The sequence below is a fragment of the Rhinatrema bivittatum genome, chromosome 1, assembly GCF_901001135.1.
Source record: "Rhinatrema bivittatum chromosome 1, aRhiBiv1.1, whole genome shotgun sequence".
NCBI classification, from domain to species: domain Eukaryota; kingdom Metazoa; phylum Chordata; class Amphibia; order Gymnophiona; family Rhinatrematidae; genus Rhinatrema; species Rhinatrema bivittatum.
Genome location: NC_042615.1, coordinates 437358663 through 437386511, shown reverse-complemented (window position 1 = coordinate 437386511; position 27849 = coordinate 437358663). Strand labels below are relative to the sequence as shown.

At 43.0% G+C, this 27849-nt stretch overlaps 1 protein-coding gene across 1 annotated transcript in view; it reads right to left on the bottom strand.

Annotated features, from left to right (window-relative positions):
- Positions 1-27849, bottom strand: part of RAD23B (RAD23 homolog B, nucleotide excision repair protein) — a 177517-nt gene that overhangs the window by 19511 nt on the left and 130157 nt on the right. Inside the window, exons 7-8 of the mRNA XM_029604901.1 lie at positions 1859-1979; positions 868-995 (exon numbers count right to left, since the gene is read on the bottom strand). Coding sequence (XP_029460761.1) covers positions 868-995; positions 1859-1979 — 249 coding nt within the window. The remainder of the gene's footprint in view (positions 1-867; positions 996-1858; positions 1980-27849) is intronic.

Sequence of the window (27849 nt, the reverse complement as noted above, 5' to 3'; positions counted from 1 at the left end):
ATGGAAATGGCACTTGCTCATTCTCAGGACATCTGTATTAGCTAGACCCAGACTGAATCCTCCCACCAACTATTTAAAAGAATTTCTAACCCGCACCCTCCAGTAACTCAGGGCTGCATACAAGAATACATTAATAAAAATACACTGAAATAATGATTAAAAATTGATAACGAAACTGACAAAAATCAAGAGAGCATGGAAAATGTTACTGTTGAGGAAGGGAAAGATAGTGCCTTTTGCAATTCCAATCCATAAATAGTTATATATTGCTTTGGTGGCAAAAAAATGAAAGACTATACACTTATTTCTGAATCAGAAAAGTTAGCTTTTGAGCCATTATACAATATTTACATTAAGCACTTTAATTAAAAACATGGAACCTCCCATCTTTTCAAATCTAAAATTATACAAAAATTTATAGCACAATCCTGAAAGCTGGAGACAATTTAATGAAATTAATTACTGCAACAACTCAAACTCAACAGAAAGCTTTACCCTATCTACTCAGAAAAGCTGAAAGGGAGAAAAAGGGAAGAATTGCAATACTTTTTAGCACGTATTTCCTTAAAGAGTCAGTATAGCAATTTCCAATGTGACATTTTCTAAAGAATTCACTCATGTGGGACCTTGTGGTACATTGGATGAATCCAAGTAGCATATGTTTAAAAAAAATTATTAGATAAAACAAATGGTCTAGCTTCAAATTTCCCCCCTCCCATGGGCACAAAATTGAAAAAAAAAAAATCTTGAAAATGAAATCCAGGAAAGTTACTACTCTGATTGACTAAAAAGTATATTCACCATTCATCACAGTGAAGTATCGGAAACTGACTATAAACATTGATGCATTTGACATTAAGTTTTCACCTGAAGCAGAGAAGGATTCTCCCGTCCTATCTGCTGTAGCAAAGCAGGAAGCAGGGATGGATTTTGCTGAATAATTTGTCTCATCTGCTGGAACTGAGGCTGATTCCGTAAAAATTCGAGTGGGTTTCCTAAAGCAAACAAAAACAAAGTTTACATTACATAATTTGACACTATTCAATAGAGAAAGAGTCCTGTAGCCAAGCAGCCAATAACATCACTGGAATTCCCCAACAGTCCCATATCCAATACATTTTCCATGTCAGGCTTCTCACCATTCTAATACACTTCACCCCATGACACACTACCACTGTAATGTAATCTGTGAATCACTTGTTTATTGAGGCAAAACTTTCATTGTAAATAAACAGGTGGCAGCTGTTTCTTGGTAAGAACCACAACACTGGAATGTACCTTAGGAAATTCTGCATATTTCCTTGAAAATATTGGAGAGTATAATAATCAGGAAAGACTGCACAGAACAAGCACAGATGGTCCTAAGTGGTAGGAAGTAAGGATACAGTCGAATCAATTATTGCAACAGGTAGGGAAAATGAGCAGACTAGACTTGCAGTCTGTTGTCCTATTCTATATTTCTCTGGAAGTCCTGCAGAGATATCAGAAACCAAGTTCTCATTTTCCAGCACAGCAATTACACATCTTGATTATAAATTATACAAATTACATTTTACAAGAGATGTAGTTTCTAAAATAGCAGCCACCTAGTCAAGTGATCAGAGTTCACAAACAATTACTAAAAGAATACATAGTCCCCTTTTGATTGTCTAATCATAAAGTCAAAACTGCTAAAGCAGCAAAAATTAAAGAGGGCTGTCTCCAGACAAGACAAATATGCACTTCTGCTTTTTAAAATTGTTGGAACGAAAACAGCATTCCCAACATGTACACAGATTAACAGCCTGGCACTTTATCACATACTTCATTTGACTAGTATAGTCACTGGTTTTATCTGGCTGTGCTAGATCACACTTACCCCCTGAAGGAGCAGTTGTATTTGTTGTTGTTGTTGTAGCTGCTGCTCCTGCTGCTGGTTGAGGTGCTACTGCTTGAGGCGGCTCAGCCACAGCCTGGGTGTCTCTATCTCCAGGAATACCCTAGATATAAATAGTGCATTAACAGCTATCCAGAAATTAGCCAAAAGGATATAAGATGTTGAACATAGTTTGTCTTGCTTGAAGTTTATTCTTAACTCATTAACAAACTATAAGAAATCTTAAAATGGGAAAGGCAGCTTAGATTGGTCTTACTTCAAAGCCTTTAAGTCTGGTTTCAGGATAACCAAAATATGCAAATGAACCTTTTCTTAGACAGCTCAAATATTGTGGATATCCTGAATAACAGACTTGGCAAAGGATCCCAAGGATGCTTTGAAAGCCTCGACTTATTACAGTGTACTTTGCTTACATAATAGAACAGTGGACAAGCCAAGCCTCTTCATGCTAATGAAAGGATAATCAGTTAATGACTACCAATTACATTTTTTCAAAACTGAATAGTATTTTTTAATACATTTTTTTAAACTTTTCAAAACAACGGGCTATGAAGAGAAGCAAATCCCAATGTTAATAAAAAAGGATGTTAATATTTATCCCTCCCATTCCATAACCAACCACTAGTAATTTTCATTTTACAATTTGCTCAGGTTACATTTTTCTAACTCTCAAGTGCTAATCATACTGAAAAACTAACATACTCTGTGCTTCACGAAAAATGAATATTGTAAGGTGTATATGCCAGTTATAGATTGTACAATAGATATGGTACAGACATGGATTCCAACAAGAACTCAATCATCAGTGTCCTCTCCTGCTTATGTAATACTTCTAAATAAAAGATCCCTAAGGTCTGGAACATCTATAATGTCTATACTAAACAGTGTAGGCCACATAGACTGTTTCAAGCCATTTAGTCAAAAATTGTCTTTGGCCACTAGACTATCCAGAAATAGCCCTTTTGATTTATAATCGAGGGACGTTGATTGTTTCCTTTGTTTTTTCCAAAGAACATGATTTTATTCTAAAAATGTTTTTTTGCCCCAGATCACTACTATTTTTTGGTTATTGCGAATGGATGTATCCAGATATTACACGTACTATGCAGGAAAGAAGGAAAAAAATTTCTTACAATGCGTCAAGAAGTTCTCTCTTGGTGCTAACTTCATTCTGCGGTATCCCTGTAAATGTATCTTTAACCCATCAAAAATCTAAGCATATATATTTTGATCCTGCACAGCTGACATATCTGGATACTCACCTTGTCTCCAACTGATAATTTTTCTGATTGGCTTTTTGTGAATTGTGCCAGTTTAATCTTAGTTTTTTGTTTTTTTTTTTAATTTTCCTTAAATACTGCTCCTTGGATTCTGTCCCCTTCTTCCTCCCCACATTTTGTTTTAAACCTTATTGAGACCTAGGATTGTATATAATATAGTACTAGTCTAATCTCTTTTTTTTTCTTCGTATATTCTGAGTCTCAATATTTTTTCTGTCACAAGTGTATTTTTTTAAATGGATAAATAAAAAAAATAGCCTTTGTTTTTGTCTCATTTTAGGTTGGATATCATATATACCAAAACACCAACATTCTCAGAATAAGTAGCAAAGAAACCTTCAGTATACCACTGAAGCTCTTTCCAGAAAGCTTGAATTTTTCCACAACACCAAAATCCATATCTATATTCACCTTTTGAAATGTTGTCTTTTAAACAAACATCTGTGGAGCATAAACCAACTTAAAGGGCTCTTGTTTGAGATAAATATATTTGATGGAGAAATTCAAACTCTCTCAATCACATTTTCTTTGTATTTATGTTAGTAACGCATTTCTTTAACTCCATCATCATTATTCCCTGGCATCTATTCCATTCAGTGACACAGTAAGTATTCATTATCACTCAATGCCCTGCAACGCTTTATGGAAAGTTGCATGAACTCTTCTGCTTTCCAAATAAAATTTCTTTAAATAATTTTATATCTCCGATGTCTGTATTTTGTTTATTTCTGTTATATAATGTCTGAGCTGAAGGAAAGCATAAAAGTCTCAGACAAAGAGAAATGTTGCTACAACTCTTGATAACTTTCAATCATGCTCGCGTCAATGAAAATTTGCTTTATATCCTAAGCCCTATTTCTTTCCAGGTATTAAACACTGGATCATTATGCCCTGGTCCAAACTGCAGATTGCCTTGTATGGATATAAAAGGTGATATCAGATTTACCCAGTGTATCAATTTACAGAAAAAACTCCAAGCTTTTCTTCAGGATCCCAGTAACGTGCTTTCTAAGGTTCCCTTATTTACCTGTATTAATGAGTTTAATGAAAAAGGGAACATCCAATTTCTCAAATATAAGTGGAGCATGTTCAGAGGTCTCCAACAACCAATCTTTAATGTATTAATATGCATGCTAAATTATAAGGTTGGATATTTGGGCAATTTAAACCGCCTTGTAAGGATTTCATCAGTTAAAGAATCTCATCTTAACATTCCATATAAAATCTCTTATAATATAATTTATATCCTTAAAATCTTTTAGTCAACCAAATGGGAAGCATCTGCGGCAAATACAGCCATTTAGGTATCTCCATTATCTTCACTAGGTATTACCTGTCCTGTTAATGATAAAGTTAGTTTATACCAAGTTATTAAATTATGTTCCATACTTTTCATCAAGGGTTTGACATTAGCTTCATATAATCAACCTGGATTTTGATGCCTAGGTGTTTTAAATCTTTTACTACCCATCTCAGGAGAGGAACATCCCCCCCCCTCCCCCTTTAATCATTTTACATACCACTTAAGATGTTTAATGCTTCAGATTATTCAAGGTTAATTTTTAGACCTACAAATTCACCAAATTTATTGTGTATATGTATGACCCTTGCTAACAATTCAATGGGGTTTGTTAAATATACCAAAACATAGTCAGCAAAGGCTATTTTAAAGCTTTGGTCTCTTACGCTGTAAGCCAGAAATAGTTATTAATTTTCCATATTAATGGATCTATGGAGAGTATATATATAATATCAGCAACAAAGGACAAACCTTTCTAAACCCACTTCTAACATGAATATCAGAGTATTTGTGCCCATTAGCCAATACATTGGATACTGGGAATGAGATATTTCAAAATGTCTCCTTCAAACCAAAATCTTTGTAAGACAGAAAACATATGACCAGGAAACCATATCAAAGGCCTTTTCTGAATCAATTGCTACTGCTGGGATGTTATCTTTTCAAATTGTCAGCACCATAATCAATTTTAGGACGTGTTCCGGCTGCCCTCCCCTTCACAAAACCCACCTGTTTTCAGATATAATAGATGGTATAACTGCATTTAATCTTTCCACAAGTATTTTAGCAAGAATTTTTAAGTCACAGTTTAGCAAAGAGATAGGTCTATATGAAGCTGGTTTCAAAGGATCCTTTCCCAATTTAGCCAGTAATGTAGGCTCTGTTAAAACCCAATTGGAAGGAACCCTTCTGAAATGCATTCACAAAAAAGCTGTCATTGCTGTAGCTATTTGGGATCCCAATATCTATTAATTTAAATGAAACCCATCTGGTCCTGAGGACTTGTGACTTGCCTGCCTTAATTACCCTAAGAATCTCCTGTTCATGTATGGGCTTATTTACATCATGTAATTGTTCTCAGCTTAACTGCAGTAAAATTAGTCCCTTAAAAAAGGAATCTTCTTCCACCACTCCTCCCTTTCTATCCTCAGAATATAGAGATTTCTAAAAATCTTTTATGACTTCACATATTTCCTTATTTTTCACCAGTTAACCTTGTTTAGATTGTAATTTCTCAATAAAGGTTTTCTCCCTTCCATATTTTGACTGCATTAGCTAGGAGCTCTCGATTTATTAGCAAACAAATCCAGGAATAACTAGTATACAATTAGACCAAACAATTAACTAGTTATATATGTGATTATTTGCTGTCAAACTATCTTTATTTTATTAATTGTTCAATCTTGTGACTTTTACTGCTAAAATTATAAACTTTATTAATCACACAATCAAGGTGCTATTAAAAATTTTTTGAAAAAGGGGAAAGACTTCAGTATTGGCAAAAAGATCCAATTGTCTCAGAAACTTATTAATAGCCAATTATTTCAAACACTGGTCTTTTGTACCCCTTATTTGTTTTTTTCATTTAAAATTCCTTTTAGTTATCTTCAATAAATTTTTACTTGCGCATAGCTAATAATTCTGCTTGTAATCTGCCTGTGTCTTTTTATCTTCAATTGAATATTTTCACCCACAGCAAATAATCTTCAGCAATTTCTCGCTGTAGCCCCGCTTTAGACAGAAAACCGTTCTGAACTTAATCAAAGCGTTACTTGATATATGTAGCCAAATGATATAGGCAGCCAAATGATATAAGAAGTCGGTGAATGGTGAAAGGCATGGTATTGCCGCCAGTGAGAGAAAAACAGTTGTGAACGCGCAAAAAGATAAGTGCCTCATTGTTAAAAGATGTCGAGATGAAGATCATCAAGTAACGCTTTGTTGATTAAGTTCAGAACGGTTTTCCGTCTAATTAAAGCGGGGCTACAGCGAGAAATTGCTGAAGATTATTTGCTGTGGTGAAAGTATTCCTTGAGGATAAAAACATACAAGCAGATTAGCTATGCGCAAGTAGAAATTTATTGAAGCTCTCGATTACCAAAACGAAAAAAGTGTTCTGAATGGCACAGCATTCCTTATGCCCTTAAATGTAATCTGGTATTCAAGCTCTCTAGCGCTGATTTCTATTCTTCCATATTTTCTTTACTTGTCTATTAACTTCTGTTTAATGAGTTTTAATTTCTCCTCTATAGTAAAATTGTATTACAGAAAAATAAAAACTTGAATAAAACTAACGAGAATTTCGACTCGTAAAACTACCTTACTAATCTCCCAAAATAATGTTGGGATTCCCTGTGTTGACTTAATTGCAAAATCCTCCTATTTTTTGGTAAAGTAATCCTGAAAATCCAAATTAGCTAAAAAACTAGAAAAACAAATTTTTCTCTCTTTTCAACTATCACTATATATAAATCTAACCATATCAAAGACTGGTCAGATATGATAAATGGAACAATCTCGGCTGAAGCTGCTTGTGAGAAAATTGCTTGAGATACTAGAATGTAATCAATTCTGAAAGGGGACATGTGAGCAAGCAAATCATGTGAAATCCTTGACACCTGGATTTAGGCCCCTCCAGACATCCATTAATTGCAGAGATATACTATTCCTTTGATCGTTCCTTTCCTAACTTTTGGTTGCCCATAGATTTATCAAGTATGGGATCATGAGCACAATTAAAATCACCAATTACTGTAAGAGTTCCTTTTACCATACCCATTTAACTGCCTCACTAAACCTGTAAAAAAAAATCAACACAAAACAAAAACACACACATGATTATATGCATTTGGAGCATACAGACTGCAAAATGTTATTTCTTTCCCATTAATTTTTCCAGTGAGAATTAAGAGTTTACAGTCAGGGTCATTTACTTTACTTATCTGAAAATATTTTTACGAATAAGGATAGCTACTCTACATTTCTTCTCTTTTGCAGGCAAAAAACATTCACTCATGGTTTTTACTTTGTCTGAAAAACAAGTTTCTTGAATACAAGCAACCAACACTGTACATCTATGGAAAGTCTGTAGTATTTTCTTCCACTTTATAAGGAAGCCTAAACCATCAACATTCCAGGATACTAATAATTTTATCACCCATCCAGATTAACTTATCTTATCAGAACAGTGTTGTAAGGAGGTGTAAAGCTCCCAGTCATGCCTTCCACCTAAAAAAATTCCACTTCTGGCCAACACCTCCAACCACATTAACACTTTTGTATACTTTTGACCTAACAAAATTATTATATCCTTACTCCTCTTTACCCAAGCTCCCCCCCCCATCTCATTGACAGTTGCACTCTCGGAGAACATGAGGTACGACAGAATGTGCATGGGTACAATCCCCCTTAAGAATTTCAGCAGTAAAAACTCTCCCCTTCAAATGTCAAAACAGATAATACTAAGAAACAGTAAATAAAACAGACTATTTTTTACATAAACATTTAAGTGAGAACGCAGTTCTGTGGAGATGTTATGAGGCTCTAAAATATAGGTAGCGTCCCCCAAGCAATTGTACATCTACCTTTGCCCCAAAGTTATGACCAGAGCATATGCTGCCAAAAAACCCCAAGAATATTTTAGCTGTAGAGTTGATTTTTCTTCCCAATGAAGCCATCTCCAGTATAACCTTTTTAAAACATCATCAGTAAATGGAAGAATTAGTTTGACGGTGAGGAGGAGAAAATATGGCCATTTTTAATCCGCTATGCGTACAAAGTCCTTAACCTTGGGGGCCATGCTCTTTCCTCCTAACAAAGCATGGCATTCTGATAAAACCAGAATGCCATGAACCTTCTTACTTGGAGATTAAGTATAATAGACTGTGGAGCAGTGGATAATTTTTCCAAATTAAATATAAAGGAGCTCATGCATCATATTACAGACCAGATTTTCCTTTTATATTTTTCCTCTTTATAGGGTATTAAATTCTCTGCCTTTCTCCACTTATACTGCTCCCTCATAACAAATGTGGAGGCATGCTGGGAATTGCCACACAAATTTTATCTGTTTCCGAATTCTTTATGCTTTGTGGATTCACAGAGTAAGTATTCCTGAAAAAAAACAAATAGTACTACATTGGTATTTTAATTTTCATTTTCCTGAACATTTGCATCACCATTTGTTTGTGGGCAAAATTGAGAATCTTAGCTGTAGTTATGAATGGTCAGGTTGCTCCTTCCCACTTACTGTCCAAGCGATGTGCACGCTCTCTCTTCATGGTGCCTTGTAACTTCCAGACTGAATATTTCCAGCAGCCATTTCTCCAGAAAACTCATAAGAACATGCCATACTGGGTCAGACCAAGGGTCCATCAAGTCCAGCATCCTGTTTCCAACAGTGGCCAATCCAGGCCATAAGAACCTGGCAAGTACCCGAAAACTAAGTCTATTCCATGTTACCATTGCTAGTAATAGCAGTAGCTATTTTCTAAGTCAACTCCATTAATAGCAGGTAATGGACTTCTCCTCCAAGAACTTATCCAATCCTTTTTTTAAATACAGCTATACTAACTGCACTAACCACATCCTCTGGCAACAAATTCTAGAGTTTAATTGTGCGTTGAGTAAAAAAAAAAACTTTCTCCGATTAGTTTTAAATGTGCCACATGCTAACTTCATGGAGTGCCCCCTAGTCTATTATCCGAAAGAGCAAATAACCGATTCACATCTACCCAATTCTAGACCTCTCATGATTTTAAACACCTCTATCATATCCCCCCTCAGCCATCTCTTTTCCAAGCTGAAAAGTCTTAACCTCTTTAGTCTTTCCTCATAGGGGAGCTGTTCCATTCCCCTTATTTTGGTAACCCTTCTCTGTACCTTCTCCATCGCAATTATATCTTTTTTGAGATGCGGTGACCAGAATTGAACACAGTAGTCAAGGTGTGGTCTTCACCATGGAGCGATAGAGGCATTATGACATTTTCCGTTTTATTCACCATTCCATTTCTAATAATTCCCAACGTTCTGTTTGCTTTTTTGACTGCCACAGCACACTGAACCGATTTCAATGTGTTATCCACTATGATGCCTAGATCTCTTTCTTGGGTTGTAGCACCTAATATGGAACCTAACATTGTGTAACTATTGCATGGGTTATTTTTCCCTATATGCATTAACTTGCACTTATCCACATTAAATTTCATCTGCCATTTTGATGCCCAATTTTCCAGTCTCACAAGGTCTTCCTGCAATTTATCACAATCTGCTTGTGATTTAACTACTCTGAACAATTTTGTATCATCTGCAAATTTGATTATCTCTCGTCGTATTTCTTTCCAGTTCATTTATAAATATATTGAAAAGTAAGGGTCCCAATACAGATCCCTGAGGCACTCCACTGCCCACTCCCTTGCACTGAGAAAATTGTCCATTTAATCCTACTCTCTGTTTCCTGTCTTTTAGCCAGTTTGCAATCCACGAAAGGACATCGCCACCTATCCCATGACTTTTTACTTTTCCTAGAAGCCTCTCATGAGGAAATTTGTCAAATGCCTTTTGAAAATCCAAGTATACTACATCTACCGGTTCACCTTTATCCACATGTTTATTAACTCCTTCAAAAAAGTGAAGCAGATTTGTAAGGCAAGACTTGCCTTGGGTAAAGCCATGCTGACTTTGTTCCATTAAACCATGTCTTTCCATGTTCTGTGATTTTGATGTTTAGAACACTTTCCACTATTTTTCCTGGCACTGAAGTCAGACTAACCGGTCTGTAGTTTCCCGGATTGCCACTGGAGCCCTTTTTAAATATTGGGGTTACATTTGCTATCCTCCAGTCTTCAGGTACAATAGATGATTTTAATGATAGGTTACAAATTTTTACTAATAGGTCTGAAATTTCATTTTTTTAGTTCCTTCAGAACTCTGGGGTGTATACCATCCGGTCCAGGTGATTTACTACTCATCAGTTGTCAATCAGGTCTACCACATCTTCTAGGTTCACCGTGATTTGATTCAGTCCATCTGAATCATTACCCATGAAAACCTTCTCCATTACGGGTACCTCCCCAACATCCTCTTCAGTAAACACCAAAGCAAAAAAATCATTTAATCTTTCCACAATGGCCTTATCTTCTCTAAGTGTCCCTTTAACCCCTCGATCATCTAACGGTCCAACTGACTCCCTACCAGACTTTCTGCTTCGGATATATTTTTAAAAGTTTTTACTGTGAGTTTTTGCCTCTACAGCCAACTTCTTTTCAAATTCTCTCTTAGCCTGTCTTATCAATGTCTTACATTTAACTTGCCAATGTTTATGCATTATCCTATTTTCTTCTGTTGGATCCTTCTTCCAATTTTTGAATGAAGATCTTTTGGCTAAAATAGATTCTTTCACCTCCCCTTTTAACCATGCCGGTAATCGTTTTGCCTTCTTTATGTGTGGAATACATCTGAACTGTGCTTCTAGAATGTTTTTGGGTTTTTTTTTTTTTTTTTTTTTTTTAACAATGACCACGCCTCTTGCACACTTTACTTTTGTAGCTGCTCCTTTCAGTTTTTTTCTAACAATTTTTCTCATTTTATCAAAGTTTCCCTTTTGAAAGTTTAGCACGAGAGCCGTGGATTTGCATACTGTTCCTCTTCCAGTCATTAATTCAAATTTGATCATATTATGATCACTATTGCCAAGCGGCCCCATTACCGTTACCTCTCTCACCAAATGCTGTGCTCCACTGAGAATTAGATCTAAAATTGCTCTCTCGTCGGTTCCTGAACCAATTGCTCCATAAAGCTATCATTTATTCCATCCAGGAACGTTATCTCTCTAGCATGTCCTGATGATACATTTACCCAGTCAATATTGGGGTAACTGAAGTCTCCTATTATTACCGCACTACCAATTTGGTTAGCTTCCTTAATTTCTCTTAGCATTTCACTGTCCATCTCACTATCTTGACCATGTTCTCTACATTTTCTGGTAATCCTACAATTTGTATGTTATTTCTGCATGTATTTTCCAAATTGGAGAAATTACTTATCTGATAATTTAGTTTTCCTTAGTGCAGACAGATGGACTCAAGACCAATGGGTTTATGCTCCCCTGCCACAAGTGGAGACGTAGTCAGGTTTCAAAGCTGACATCACCCTAGATACACTACTGCAGTGACCTCAGCCCTTCAGTATTCTCTTCAAAAGCCACTGTGGACATACTATGGAAAAAAACTTGATTAAAACCGATTAAAAATGGATAACTGTAACTGTACTCAACCAAACACTGAACTCCAGTACGAATATACATGCCCTTATCTAGGGACTGGACGACTGCTTACCCATAATCTCTTGGAATTGATATCCACTCCATGGGCGAATCCTTGGCACCGTTCTTGGGCAGCCATGGGTGGGATGCTGAGTCCATCTGTCTACACTAAGGAAAAAGAAATTATCAGATAAATATTTTCTCCATTTCCTAGTGTGTAGCCAGATGGACTCAGGACCAATAGGATGTACAAAATCTAATCCCGATAGAGGTAGGAGGCTGCTCGCGGTCTGGTTAACACCGCCCTTGCAAAGGCTGTATCCTCACAGGCCTGAATATCCAGGCAATAAAACCTGGAAGTGGTGTGCAAGGAGGCCCACATCGCCCCTTGGCAGATGTTGATGGGAGACAGCAGTCTAGCTTCTGCCCTTGAGACTGCCTAAGCCCTAGTGGAATGAGCTTTAACCTAAAGGGGTAATGGCTTTCCTGCCTCCACATAGGCTCCTGTGACCAACTCCTTAATCCAGCGAGCTAAGATAGCTTGCGAAGCTGGTTCGCCTTGCTTCCTTCCACCATGAAGGACAAACAGGCGGTCTTGTCCTTCAGACCGGTTCTGAAACTTCCAGATACCGCACCAAAAGTCTGACATTCAAATGGTGGAAGAGGCAGTATTCTTCCGCACCCTTATACTTATCTAGAGATGGCAGCAAAATGGCTGATTCAAATGAAACTCAGACTACCTTGGGCAAAAAAGATGGAATGATACGAAACTAATGCTCCTGGAGTCAGAGGAATGAATCCAGACAACGCCTGTAGTTCAGAGATGCAACGTGCTGAGCATATAGCCACCGGGAACACTGTTTTCAGGATTAATAAACGCAAGGGAAGACTGCGTAGTGGCAGAAAGGAAGGCCCTGCCAACAATTCCAATACTAGATTAAGATTCCACAAGGGAACCGACCACCTAGGGGTGGCCGGAGGTGCTTCACCCCTTTCAGAAAATGTGCCATGTCCGGATGAGCCAACAGGCGGGTTCCATTCACCTCGCCCCAAAACAGGAGAACGCCACTACCTGGACCTTCAAGGAGTTAAGGGTCAAACCTTTATTCAAGCCATCCTGCAAAAGTTCCAGAATTAGTAGGATTTTGACCGCCCGAGGGGAAATACAGCGTTCCTCGCACCAGGCCTCAAATACTCTCCAGACCTGCATATACGCAAGGGAGATAAAGAACTTCCATGCGTGGAGTAAGGTGGCAACTACTGCTGCCGAATATCCTTGCTTCATCAGGCAAGCCCGCTCAAGGGCCAGACCATAAAACAGAATCAAGTCGGATCCTCGTGAAGGACAAGTTTCTGCTGTAGCAGGTCCCTGTGCGGTAGGAGGCAAAGGGGGGGGGGGGGTGTCTCCACCAGGACTCTCCGCATACCCTGGACACCGGGGCCAATCTGGAGTTATTAGTAAGACTAATCCCCTGTGGAGCTCGATTCTGCGAATGACCCTGCCCAGCAGGGGCCACGGAGGGAAGGCGTATAGCAACTCTTCTGGCCAGGTCTGAACGAGAGCGTCAATCCCCAGGGACCACTGATCTCTTCTGCGACTGAAGAATCGGGAAGCCTTCACATTATGAGATGCAGCCAGCAGGTCGATGGTTGGGAAAGCCCAGCAATCTATAATCAGCCGAAAGGCTTTGGCTTGCAATGCCTAGTCTCCTGGATCTAGACTCTCCCTGCTTCGAAAGTCTGCTCTGACGTTATCTTTTTGTGAGATGTGGGAGGCTGAGATCTGTAGATGTATTTCCGCCCATTCCATAAGGATATCTATCTCCTGCGACACTTGCTGGCTCTTGGTTCTATCCTAGCGGTTGATGTAGGCTACTGTCGTTGCATTGTCTGACATTACCCGGACCGCTTGACCCTGGATTCTGTGGCTGAATTGTAGACACACCAATCTGACTGTCCGGGATTCCAGGTGGTTGATGTTCCAGAGGGCCTCTTCCTCAGTCCAAAATCCCTGGGCCGTCAGTTCCTGACAGCGAGCTCCCCAGCTGTTAGGACCAGCCAGTTCGGAGAGGACAGTGGCACACCCCTTCTCAGATGAGCTTCCTGTAACCACCACTGGAACAGAGAGCATACTCCCATTGGTAAGTGAGGGTGAATCGAATAGTCTTAAGACTGAGGGTTCCGTAACAGTAGTAAGCATTGAAGAGGCCACATATGTGCCCTTGCCTACGGCACTACCTCCAGGGTTACCTCCATCCAACTGAGAACTTGGAGATAGCTCCACACCATTGGGCATATCGTACTCATCAACTGATGCACTTGGGACATCAAACTTCCTTATCTGCATGGTCGTAAGGAAGACCTTGCCCTGCTTGTTGTCGAACTGGACTCCCAGATATTCCAAGGACGGAGGGTTTGAGACTGCTTTTGTCCTGGTTTACGACCAGAATTCCTGAAGCCTGTTGGTTACCCAGACACTCTCTCCCATGGACTTGGCCAGGATCAACCAGTCGTCCAAGTATGGGCACTGCGACCACCATAATCTTGGAAAATGTTCTGAGGGCAGTGGCCAGGCCAAAGGGCAGAGCCCGGAACTGATAATAGCGACCAGGTACCGCAAAGCATAGGAAACTGTTCTTGACAGATTGGAACATGTAGGTAGGCCTCAGATAGGTCCAGTGAGGTTAAGAACTCTCCAGATTGAACAGCAATCAAGGAATGTAGGGTTTCCATACGGAAATGATTCACTCGTAGCTGTCTGTTGACGCTCTTGAGGTCCAGGATGAAGTGAAAGGAACCTTCCTTCTTGGGTATGATGAAAAATGGAATAATGCCCCATTTTTTTCCTGGGGCACAGGTACAGGTATTATAGCCATCATCCTGAGGAACCTCAAGAGTAGTCTCCACTGCCTGCTTCTTGTGCTGGGAGTGGCAAGGAGACATCATGAATATGCTCCAAAGAGTGCTGGGAAATTTCAGCGCATATCCTTTTCATATGAACTCTAGTATCCATTTGTCTGAAGTTATCTTGACCCATCTCTGGTAGAAGAGGGACAGTTGACCCCCTATCTCCTCATTCAGAGGGTGGTTCGGCACATTTTCACTGGGGGGGGGGGGGGGGGGGGTGTTTCAGGACAAACCCAAACCTGCCCCCTCTCTTGGGCTGTCGACTACTAAAGGACAGACCTCCCCAAAGGGCTGAGACCTCTGAAATGCCTAGTTTCTGCAGGAGCAAAAGCGTTGGGAGCTCCTGGATCGACCCCTCATAGTCGAGGGGCGCTGTAACTGCTTTTTCTTATCTTCTGGTAGTCTGGGAACTGGAGATTTGCCCTATTTACTGGCCAGCTATTACAATTTGCTTCCAAAAAGGAGTGATCCTTTAAAAGGCATCTTTGTAAGATTTGCCTTGGAGGTTGCGTCTGCGGACCAAATCCGCAGCCATAGCTGCCTTCTGGCCATCAACACTGAAGCAATCCTCCAAATTTACTTTTGCATAATGCACAATATGGAATGCCCAAGTAATATTTGGGTACAACCCCCATCTCCTCTCCCCTCCCCAATCCTCCCTCCATACTTCTAAAAAGTAGATTTTTTTTCCAGATAAGATTTTCTTTTGCTTCAGATATTTAGAATACAGTTTATTTTAACAAAATAAATATTTAGAATATATGGTGAGAGTAATGACAGAGAAAGCCATTTAACTGGGCCTATGGCAGGGTGGGTAAACTGTACCAGCAGCCTGCTAGACAGACCTAGCAATTAATTCATTCTTCTGCTCTCTACTTTTCAGCAACAAAGGATCCTCTGTATTTATTAAATGCCTTTTTGCTACTATTTTAACCTCTTCCAGTCAACTCCAGAATGGTATTCCAGACATTTATCACCAATTCTATGAAAAAAATATTTCAACATTGCTCCTGAATCTCTCTTCGTATAGTCATTATGGAACTCCTGCTCAAGAACTATTTCCACTGAAAAGTAAATGCTTATACATTACTTACTATACCTGCTACTTGAATGTGTTCTCTCGATGCGTCTTTCCTGTAGTGTATACATACGGTATTTAGATCCCAAATCTCATATGAATTCTGATAAAGACCCTGCATCATTCTGGTGGTCTAATCTGGACCACTTCCACTCTACCTATATTCTTCTAGCAGTACTGCTTGAGTACAATAAGTCTGTTCATCTGTAAACAGGGGTCTCCATACAGAGCAGGATGAATTAGTTATTACACATGGGTTATATCTGACAGCACTGACAGACAATTAGAGCTCAGTAAAGACTTTACGGAGCATGCACTAGAGTTCCTGCAAGTGCATGCTGCCTCTTGAGCCCCTCCCTCTCTTCCAGAGCTTAAACTTCAGAGAGATAATATCCACCGACCTCCCTGGAGATTAAGAATAGCTAATTCATCCTGTTGTCAACAAATATCCTTGTTTATAGGTAAACAAACCCGCTCCTTTGACAAACAGGTATGAATTAGCCATTAAATGTGGAGAGGTCTGCAGTGCAGAAACACTTAAAGACAGCCTGGCCCCATCACACGGAGTGAATTACTGCATAAGAACATAAATTGCCATGCGGAGTCAGACCAAGGGGCCATCAAGCCTAGCATTCTGTTTCCAACAGAGGCCAAACCAGGCCACAAGAACCTGGCAATTACCCAAACACTAAGAAGATCCCATGCTACTGATGCAATTAATAGCAGTAGCTATTCCCTAAATAAACTTGATTAATAGCCGTTAATGGACTTCTCCTCTAGAACTTATCCAACCTTTTTTAAACCCAGCTACACTAACTCCACTAACCACATCCTCTGGCAACAAATTCCAGAGCTTTATTGTACGTTGAGTGAAAGAATTTTCTCCGATTAGTCTTAAATGTGCTACTTGCTAACTTCATGGAATGCCCTCTAATCCTATTATTCAAAAGTGTAAATAACAGATTCACATCTACTCATTCAAGACCTCTCATGATCTTAAAGACCTCTATCATATCCCCCCCTCAGCCGTCTCTTCTCCAAGCTGAACAGCCCTAACCTCTTCAGCCTTTCCTCACAGGGGAGCTGTTCCATCCCCTTTATCATTTTGGTTGCACAAAATTGCTTGTCCAGTTAGTTTCCTTGAAACATGCTTTCTAATACTGGGATGTTACGGTGTGCACAGAGATTTGCAAAGTAACAGCTTTGCAAATGTCTTCAAGGGGCCCTGAAATAAGCCATTGAAGCTGCCATAGTTCTTATTTAATGAGCCCCAACAGCCTAATCTGTAACCTAGCCAACATGCAACAGTACACTGACTGGACAATTACTTGGCAACTGCCTTTCCAAATCTATTGGGATCAAAGGACACAAAGAGCTGAGAAACTTGACACTGATGTGGAGTCCTCTAGTTAATACACTAGGGCTCTCATAATTCAAGGCATGAAGAGACTGATCTCATTTATGCACATGTAGTCTTTGAAAGAACATAGGTAGCACAATAGCTTGATTAATACAGAATGCAGGTACCATGTTCAGAAGGAATTTAGTGTGGTTTTTAACTCACTCCATTATGAAAAAAACTGAAGGTCTGGTAAATATGAAACCAGAGCCTATAGATCACTTACTCTTCATGCCAAAATGATGGCCATAAGAAACTTCAAGTCCACCAACTTGAAAAGTTTGAGAGGTTTCATTAGTTGAAATAGGACTACACAGAGGTTCCAAGACACTGGTTGTTTTCTGACCAGATGTTTTGAACGTCATTGTGCTTTCATGAATTTTGATACCAAGGAATGGAGAGAGAACAAACCCCTTTTACCTGCTGGTGATATACTGTGATGGTGCCAAAATGAACTATGACTAAGGTGGTAAGGCCCAAGGATGAGAGGCAGACTAGATATTGAAGCAAGTTCCTCAGAACATGAGAAAGGATCCAGCTGGTTTTTCCTGTACCAAGACAAGAACCTTTTCCATTTGAAATGGTAGTATCTGGTTGAAAGTTTCATGGCAGAAATCAGAATATTCTCCAGTTCTTTGGGCAGGAATAAGGAGACTACTACTTATTAAACATCCATACCATTATGGCTAGTGATGATAGGAGGAAGGCAGTCTCTATCCAAACCTATGTGATGAGACCTGGAGACATTCACAATTGAACCAGAGTCTGACCTGACAGAGGGACAAGATATAGATACCATGCTTGCCATGGCCAGGCTAGTACTACAAGGATTGTTCTCACCTTTTCTTGAAGGACCTTCTGGACAGGTATGTGATTAGAGGAATCTATGCATAGCAAAAATGACTGGGAGATTATATGTAGATGCTCAGACACATGGAGCAGAATTTAAGACATCTATGTTGCCTTTTAAGAATAACAGATTGTTCTTTAGTTTTCCCCAGCAACTAACTGAACACGACATCCACGATTCCTTGATCCAGGGATTGTTTGTGTTATAACACTTATAAAGTAGTTCAAATATACAGGGCTCCTGCCTAAAATAGATTCAGAGAGTTTACATAGAACATGGCCATTTGGTATAAAATAGAAAGCAATAAAGCAGTAACTGGGTACAAAGCCAAAAATTGAAAAAACTGTAGAAGACTAGGATACATTCATGCAGTAACTTACAGAAACATAGAAATGACCACAGAAGACCAACATACCCATCCAGTCTGCCCAGCAAGCTCTCACACTTATTTTCCCATACTTTGTTACCCCAACCGCTGAGTTCAGGGCCCTTATTGGTTACTTTTTGATTCCAATTTTCTTTCACCCCTGCCACTGATGCAGAGAGCAGTGTTGGAGCTGCATCAAAGTGAAGCATAAGGCTTAATGTTTGAGGGTACTAACCTTCATAACGAGAAGTTACCCCGATGTCTGTATACTCAAACTGCTCAGATAAATGTTGAGATTACTTGCCTGATAATCTCCTTTTCCTTAGTGTATGCAGATGGACTCAAAACAAATGGGTATAGTGTGCTCGTGCTAGCAGTTGGAGATGGATCTGATGTCAGCACGGGTACATATACCCCCCACAGGAAGTGTAGCAAATCAGTAATCTTCCTTGCAAAAGCTTTTATGGATATATGCGTGACTGACCGATCGATTAATCAACAGGATTACCCTGACCAATTGATGGTAGCCGGAGACCGCCAGTGTACTCAGCCGGAAGGCGTCGACACCCGGCAGGGTGGATGCCCTATATAAGAAAACATGGCTTACCGTGAGTCGGCGAATCCCCATGTATACCGGCAGCCGGGCGGGATGCTGAGTCCATCTGCATACACTAAGGAAAAGGAGATTATCAGGCAAGTAAACTCAACATTTCCTAGCGTGTAGCAGATGGACTCAAGACAAATGGGATGTACAAAAGCTACTCCCGGACTGGGCGGGAGGCTGCCCGAGGACCGTTTAGGATTGCCCTCGCAAATGCTGAGTCCTCCCAGGCCTGGACGTCCAGACGATAGAATCTGGAGAAGGTATGGAGAGAGGACCACGTCGCCGCTTTACATATCTCTGCAGGCGACAGCAGCTTAGTTTCTGCCCAAGAGGCCGAGTGTGCTCTAGTAGAATGAGCCTTGAACCTGTAGAGACGGTGGTTTTCCCGCCTCTATGTAGGCTGCCTTGATAACTTCTTTAATCCAGCGGGCGATGGTTGGCCGTGAGGCCGCTTCCCCTTGCTTCTTCCTGCTGTGTAGGATGAACAGGCGGTCCGTCTTTCGTATTGCTTCTGACATTTCCAGGTATCTGGACAGCAGTCTGCCGATGTCGAGATGGCGTAGCATTCGACAGTCTTCCGACTTCTTCAAACCTTCCGTGGTAGGCAAGGATATGGTTTAGTTGAGGTGAAAGTGTGAGACCACTTTGGGTAAAAAGGATGGAACTGTGCGAAGATGGATAGCCTCTGGAGTGATTCTGAGAAATGGATCACGGCAGGACAGTGCTTGTAGCTCTGAGATGCGGCGTGCTGAACACACAGCCAAGCAAGAACACCATCTTCAAGGTCAACAAACGGAGAGACAGGCCTCGAAGGGGCCTGAGGGCTGATCCCGCCAAAAATTCCAATACTAGGTTGAGGTTCCACAAGGGCACTGGCCACTGCAGTGGCGGGCGAATGTGTTTGACTCCTTTCAGGAAACGTGAGATGTCTGGGTGTTTGGCAATGGTGTTGCCATCACTCCTGGGACCGTAGCAAGACAGCGCTGCTACCTGAACCTTGATGGAGCTGAGGGACAGACCCTTCTGAAGTCCATCTTGTAGGAAGTCCAAAATGATAGTAATCTTAGCGGCATGCGAATTGGTGCTGTGAGAGTCGCACCAGGCTTCAAAAACTCTCCAGATCCTGATATATGTCAGTGATGTGGAGAACTTACGTGCTCGGAGAAGTGTATCTATTACCGGCTCCGAGTATCCTCTTTTCTTCAGTCTAGCCCTCTCAATGGCCAGACCGTAAGAGAGAATTGAGCTGAATCCTCGTGGAGGATGGGGCCTTGCCGTAGCAGGTCCCTGTATGGAGGCAGAGGTAGAGGGTTCCCTGCCAGTAGTCTTCTCATGTCTGCGTACCAGGGTCTTCTTGGCCAGTCCAGGGCCACTAGAAGAACCAGGCCTCTGTGCCGCTGAATCCTGTGTACAATGGCACCCAGCAGGGGCCATGGAGGAAAGGCGTATAGCAGGATCCCCTGAGGCCACGGCTGTACCAGGGCATCGATCCCCTGGGCTCGAGGATCCTGCCTGCGGCTGAAATATCTGGGAACCTGAGCATTGGACCTGTCCACTAATAGGTCCATGGCTGGTGTCCCCCATTGATCCACAATTATCTGAAAAGCTGTGGGCGACAGCTGCCATTCCCCCGGGTTTAGGCTTTCTCTGCTGAGGAAGTCTGCCGTGGTGTTGTCCTTCCCGGCGATGTGGACGGCGGAGATGTCCTAGAGATTTGCTTCTGCCCAAATCATCAGGGGAGTTATCTCTAGGGACACTTGTTGGCTTCTGGTTCCGTCCTGTCGATTGATGTATGCCACCGTGGTGGCGTTGTCTGACATCACTCTGACCGCTCTGTCGCGAAGTCTGTGGGCAAATCGCAGGCACGCTAGCCTGACTGCTCGTGCCTCTAGTGGGTTTAGGTTCCACCTTGACTCTTCTCTGGTCCACCGGCCTTGGGCGGTGAGTTCCTCACAGTGTGCTCCCCATCCGTTCAGGCTGGCATCTGTGGTGAGCAGAATCCAGGTTGGGGAGGACATTCTTGACCCCCGGCTCATGTGGCTGGGCTGTAGCCACCACCGTAGCTGAAACCGCACTCTGGCCGGTAGAAGTAGGTGTACGGTATAGTTCTGTGATCGTGGGCTCCACCGAGATAGAAGGGCGCGTTGCAATGGTCTCATATGAGCCCGCGCCCATGGCACCACCTCCAGAGTGGATGCCATAAGGCCGAGGACCTGTAGGTAATCCCGAGCTGTGGGCCGGCTGGCGCTCAGCAGGACCTGCAGATGATTCTGGAGTTTTGACTTTCTCTTGGAGGTCAGGCTGACCTTGTCCCCTTGGGTGTCAAATTGGACCCCTAGGTATTCCAGCGACTAGGACGGCTGTAGGGAGCTCTTGTTTATGTTGACTACCCATCCAAGGCTTTCCAGAAGAGCTATAACTCTGTTGGTTGCCTGGTGGCTCTCCTCCGGTGACTTCGCCCTGATCAGCCAATCGTCCAGGTAGGGGTGGACGAAAATTCCTTCCTTCCTGAGTGCCGCCGCCACTACTACTATGACCTTGGTAAAGATCCGTGGCGCGGTGGCTAACCCGAAGGGTAAAGCTCGGAACTGGAAGTGTTGATTCAGGACTTTGAAGCGTAAATAGCGCTGGTTATCCCGATGGATTGGGATATGCAAATAGGCTTCCGACAGATCTAGGGAGTTGAGAAACTCCCCTGGCTGTACTGAATTCTTGACAGACCGCAGAGTTTCCATGTGAAAGCTGGGGACCCGTAGGTGTCTGTTGACTGACTTGAGGTCCAGGACGGGCCTGAAAGTGCCCACCTTTTTGGGTACTATGAAATAAATGGAATAATGCCCAGAAGTTCTCTCTCCTGCAGGTACTGGGATTATGGCTTTTAGGGCCAAAAGCCTCTGTAAGGTCACTTCTAGTGCCGCTGCCTTGAGCGGTGAACAAGGAGATTCCACAAACTTGTTCGGCGGAAGCCGAAGGAAATCCAGGTAATATCCTTCTCGGATGATGGCGAGGACCCACTGGTCCGAAGTGATCTCGAGCCACCTGCGGTTGAAGAGGGTTAGCCTGCCCCCTATGGCTGCTACCCCCGGATGGGTCGGCTGATTGTCATTGTGGGTTGAGGCAGGGGCCAGAACCCGAGCCGGTTCTCTTCTTGTTATGCTTAGCCCGAAAGGGCTGGTTCCTGGCCTGGGAACGAGGCGCTCGATAGCGAGTCCTGTAAGGGTTGAAGCGCTGAGAGAAATGTTTACCTCTGGAAGGTCTAGCTCCTCCTCGACCTATCTTCTGGTAGACAGGGTAATGGAGAGGCACCCCATTTAGTAGCCTAGTTCTCGAGATCGCTGCCAAACCGTAGGGAACCCTTAAAGGGCATTCTTGTGAGTAGTGTCTTGGAGGACGAGTCGGCCGCCCAATTACATAGCCAAAGCTGTCTCCTGGCTGCCACTGAGGAGGACACTCCCTTGGCTGCCGTACGGACGAGGTCTGAGGCCGCGTCAGTGAGAAATGCGAGAGCTGATTCCATGTCTGCTCCCTGGGTGTTGTTTCTCGCCTGTGATAAACAGGAGCGCGTCACAACGGTGCAGCAGGTCGCGATTTGTAGGGACATGGCTGCTACCTCAAAGGCTTGTTTCAGAATGGTGTCCATGCGGTCATGCGTATCCTTGAGGGCCGCTCCCCCCTCAACCAGAATGGTGGTGTGCTTCACTATTGCGTCAACTATGGCGTCTACCTGCATGCCAGCAGCTCCTTGGATGCCGGATCCAGAGGGTACATGCCTGCCAAGGCCCGACCCCCTTTGAATGAGGCCTCCGGTGCCTTCCATTCCAGATCGATTAGCTGCTGCGCTGCTTGTAGGAGGGGAAAATGGTGAGCCGGTTGGCGCAGGCCCTCTAACAGGGGGTTCATTTTAGGGTCCCCTGGGGTATCCTGGCCCGGAATGGCCAGTTCAGATGGGCATTGTCAGACCAGGCCTGAAAGATCCTTTTTCCGAAAGAAGCACCTCATGGTCTGATATGGCTCTTATCTCCGAGGGAAGTTCACCCTCCTTGGGGGGGCTCCTCACTTTCCTGGGAGCAATCCGAATTCCCATAATCGGGGCTGTCGGGTGGCCGCGCCTAGGTCTCGAGGGTCTAGGGGCCAGGATCAACCAGGACGGAAAGACCTATTCGAGGAGCAGACTGCATCTGGACAAAGGCGTGAATCCCCTTGAATAAGTCCACCCAGGAAAGCGAAGCCGGATCTGGCCATAGGGGCACCAGGTCTCTCGGGTTTCCTGGCTGCTCTCCGCGGCCTGCTAAGTCCGGTGTGTTCCCTGAGGAACCGCTGGGCTGGGACCGGTCCTGTCCTGGAACTCCCATGGACTCCTCACATTGGGCACACAGTGAGTCTGCTACCTCGCTCTGTATGGCTCTGAGGTTGCATGCTGAGCAGAGGCTTAGAGCTTTCATGCCAGATTCTGGAGGTGCCGGCTCTGCGGCCGCATGGGCTCTCATGCTCCATTCGCCTGAAATTCGGTATCTCCCAATGATGTGCGCCTAACAAGTGCGCTTAACAGCCTGTGCCTAGAACGGGCGTCTTATAATGCGACACGCTTAGTCAACGCGCGCCTAACGCGACGCGCTTAGTCAACGCGCGCCTAACGCGACGCGCTTAGTCAACGCGCGCCTAACGCGGGCGCTAACTGCGTGTGCCTATCGCGGGCGCTTAGCAACGAGCGCTTAGCCTTAGTTGGCGAAGGCGAGTAGGCAGGCAAAATGGCGACCTCCTTGGCGGGCTGCCTCGTAGGCAGGCCCAGTTAGCCCACACTTCCTCGGAGACCAAGTAAAGATGTACGCCTTACCTTGTCTTCGGCGCTTCCCGGCTGCGACCCGGGCGGTCTCCGGCTGCGGGGGGAGAGGGTGAGAACCTTCACCGCCACGCATAAGAAAGTGCACCCACTGCCTCTAGGCCGCGCCCGAGCCCTTCTCACTCGGGGGACTAGGTCCCTGCCGCGAACCGGCCACTGGACCGAGGCTCCTACCTCCGAGGGACCACAGAAGTCAGCTCGGGAAACTTCAACTGGGTGAGTGACCGCCTGGTATCATCACAGGAGTGCGGGGCTCGTCTTCAGTAGGTTTCTTCTATAAATTTAGTCTAGAATTTGGAAACACGCTCAGCGAGCGTTAGGTAGCTCCAAACTGCTTTGGAGACGGAAATTACTGATTTCCTACACTTCCTGTGGGGGTATATGTACCCATGCTGACGTCAGATCCGTCTCCAACTGCTAGCAAGAGCACACTATACCCATTTGTTTTGAGTCCATCTGCTACACGCTAGGAAATGCCTTGTTAGATGTCTGGATATAAATCCTCTTTTCTTCAAAACCCCCCCTGCCGTTGAAGCAGTGAGCTACGCTGGATATACATTCAAATTGAAGCATCGGGCTTAATTGGTTCGGGGTAGTAACCGCTGCAACAGCACACTACTCCCATGTTTGTTTACCCAGACTGTGCAGCCTTGTTGGTTGTTGCCCGAATTAGAGTCCTCTCTTCCACATTTCCTCTTGCCGTTGAAGCATAGAGCAATGTTGGAATCGCATTAACCGTGTGAACGTTTATTGAATAAGGGTATAAATCACCAGTTTGTAGCAGTCATTCCAGCAAGCCACCCCCATGCCTCTTCTCTTCATTCCCATCCTCTAGGGTTTATGATCCTCTAAGCTTTATGAATTCACAGTGTTTCCAATGCCCCTTTGAAATCCTTTACAGTTTTGGTCTTCACCACTTCCTCTGGAAGGGTGTTCCAGACATCCACCACCCTCTCCATGAAGAAATATTTCCTGACGTTGGTTCTGAGTCTTCCTCCCTGGAGTTTTAAAATCGTGACCCCTGGTTCTGCTGATTTTTTTCCAACGGAAAATCTTTCATTAAAATCTTTCAATTATCTGAACGTCTATATCATATCAACCCTGCTCCTCCTTTCCTCCAGATATACATATTTAGATTGTTCAATCTCTCCTCATAAGTCAATCGATGAAGACCATTCACCTTGGTCGCCCTTCTTTGGACCGCCTCCATCCTATCTGTCCCTTCGGAGATATGGTCTCCAGAACTGAGCACAGTACTCAGGTGAGGCCTCACCAAGGACCTGTACAAAGGGATAATCACTTCTCTTTATTTACTCGATATTCCTCTATGCAGCCCAAGCATTCCTCTGGCTTTAGCTATCGCCTTGTCACAGTGTCTAACTATCTGAAGTCGGCAAAACAATCACCCCAAGGTCTCTCTCCTGCTCAGACCTTCACCCCCCATCGAATAATTTCTTTCAGATTTCCACACCCCATATGCATGACTGCACTTTTTGGCATTGAATCTCAAGACTGAGGAGCTCACAAGGCAGCATGTGTATGCGTGAACTCCAACAGATTCTACTGAGCTCAGAACTTGGTCTGTGTCAGTACCATCTAATGTCACCCATACATTATGGCTAATTCATGCCTGTCAATCGAGAAATATTTCTTTAAAGAAATGGTAGATCCATGGAAGAGCCTCCCTGAGGAGATGGAGGGGACAACAGTATCAGAATTCAAGAAAACATAGGGCAAACAAAGGATTCTCTGAGGGAAAGGGACTATAAAGCTGAGAAAGATGTGGATAGGCAGACTAGAAACGTACATGGTCTATCTTGATTGGTAGCCAATGTACCTTTTTTCTTTTTATACAAGACCAATATGATCTCTAAGATGTGAGCCTGACAAAAGACAAACAGATGTGTTCCAAATCAATTGTAGTTTGCTGGTATTCTTTAAGTGGAAGTCCTACATGAAATGTGTTACAGTCTATATACGAGCCTAATGCATGGATTACTTTAGTCAGATTAAGATTTAAAAAAAGATGGCACCTATGGTGAAGACTTAAAAAATTAACTTCATGAAATCTGTGCATCCATGTTCAATGTTGAACCGATAACATCTAAACTGCATACATATCAATAACGAGGCTCTATTCAAAATGGACAAAGAATATAAATCCTGTGGGTAGGAAAGCAGAGTTGCTTACCTCTAACAGATGTTCAAATGACAGCAGGATGTCAGTCCTCACACATGGGTGACAAACAAATGGAGCCTGGCATGGAACACATGTCAAGATTTCTAGAACTTTGACTAAGCCTCTCTGAACATGTTCTAGCTTGCAACATACCATGTGTCCACTTGGGCTCCCCTCAGTTTTACAACACAGAATTAAGAAGGAAATAAAGAACAAACCCACAAAGTGGAATCCCAACTCCATAGGGAGGTGGGCAGGTTTCGTGAGGACTGACATCCTGCTATCCTTGAAAGACACCTGTTACAGGTAAGCAACTGTTTTCTCAGAGGACAAACAGGTTGGCAGTGCTCACACCTGAGTGAATCCCTAGCCACATGCCCCCCCGCAAAAAAAAAAAAAGAAAAAAAGAAAAAAGGCGACCAACAAAACAGGTGACTATGCACAACCTCAACAATGGAGGGTGGCTGCCTGAACAGAAAGAACAGTCCCTAGGTGGGAACAGAGTTGGGTTCTAAAAAATTTTCGAAGGACAGATTGGCCAAACCTGCTGTTGCATTGTTCTTCCCTATCCAAACAGTAATGAGATGCAAATGAATAGATAGACCTCCACTTCGCAGATCTGCAAATCTGCTCCATGGGGACTGCTTGCAAGTGGGCACAACCAACCTACCATGGCTTGAACAAAGTGAGCCTTAACATGACCCTCAAGATGCAATTTGCCTGGGCATAATAGAAGGAGATGCAATGTTAATCAAATGGAAAGTATCTGCTTGGTAACTAATCCCCAGACTGTTCTGATCAAAAGAAACAAAAAGCTGGGTGGACTGTATGGGCTTCTGTCTGCTCCAGACAGAAAACTCAGGCTCTTTTGGAGTCCAAACTGTGCAGGGCTTGTTCATTTTGGTGCAAATGGGACCTAGAAAATGTTGGCAGGACGATGGACTGGTTAAGATGGAAAGTCCAACACCAGCTTAGGCAGGAACTTAAGATGTGTGTAAGTAGGACCACACGGAAAAAAAAATTAGTATGAAGGTGGATAAGTCACTAAAGCTCTCTGACCCTGCACGCTGAAGTGCTGCCACCAAAAACAAGACCTTCCAGGTCAGGTATTTCAGGTCACAGGAGCACAGTGGTCAAAAAGGAGTTCATCATTTGAGAGAATATCATGTTGAGGTCCCAAGACACAGCAGGAGGCATTAGAGAAGGCTTCAACAGAAGCAGCCTCCACATGAAACATACAGTTATAGGCTGTACAGAGATAGCACATAATCATGGGTAAGCCTAACTACACTTAGATGAACTCTAATGGAGTTGGTTTTGAGACCAGCTTTGGAGAGGTGTAGAAGGTAGTCAAGCAGTGTGTGTAGAGCAAGAGAAAGGGTCTAGGACCTTTTCCCTCACACCACATGGAAAACCTCCCCCATTCATTCCATAAGACTTTCTGGTGGAAGGATTTCCGGAAGCCAGGACATGAAACATCACCCGAGAGATTGAGGGGTTATTGAATTAACCTCAACATCCAAGCTGTGAGCAACAGGGCCTGAAGATTGGGATGTGTCAACCTGCCCTGGTGCTGGGAGATGAGATCTGGGAGAAGCCCCAGTCAGATTGGTTTCCAGATGGATAACACCCCAAGGAGTGGAAACCAGATATGTCTTGGTCAATGGGGGAGGGGGGGGGGGGCTATGAGGATCATAATCCCCTGGTCCTCAAACTTAGCTAACAGCAGAACTGGAGGATATGTGTACAGGAGACCCTGGTCCCAATGAAGGGCAAATTAGTCTCAGGCTAGCTTACCATGCGTCCTGTACACGAAGCAGAACTAAGGAACCTTCCTGTTCCAAGGAGCCACAAACAGATCCATCTCCAGGCTTCTCCAGAGGCAGAAGATCCGATTTGCTACCCTTT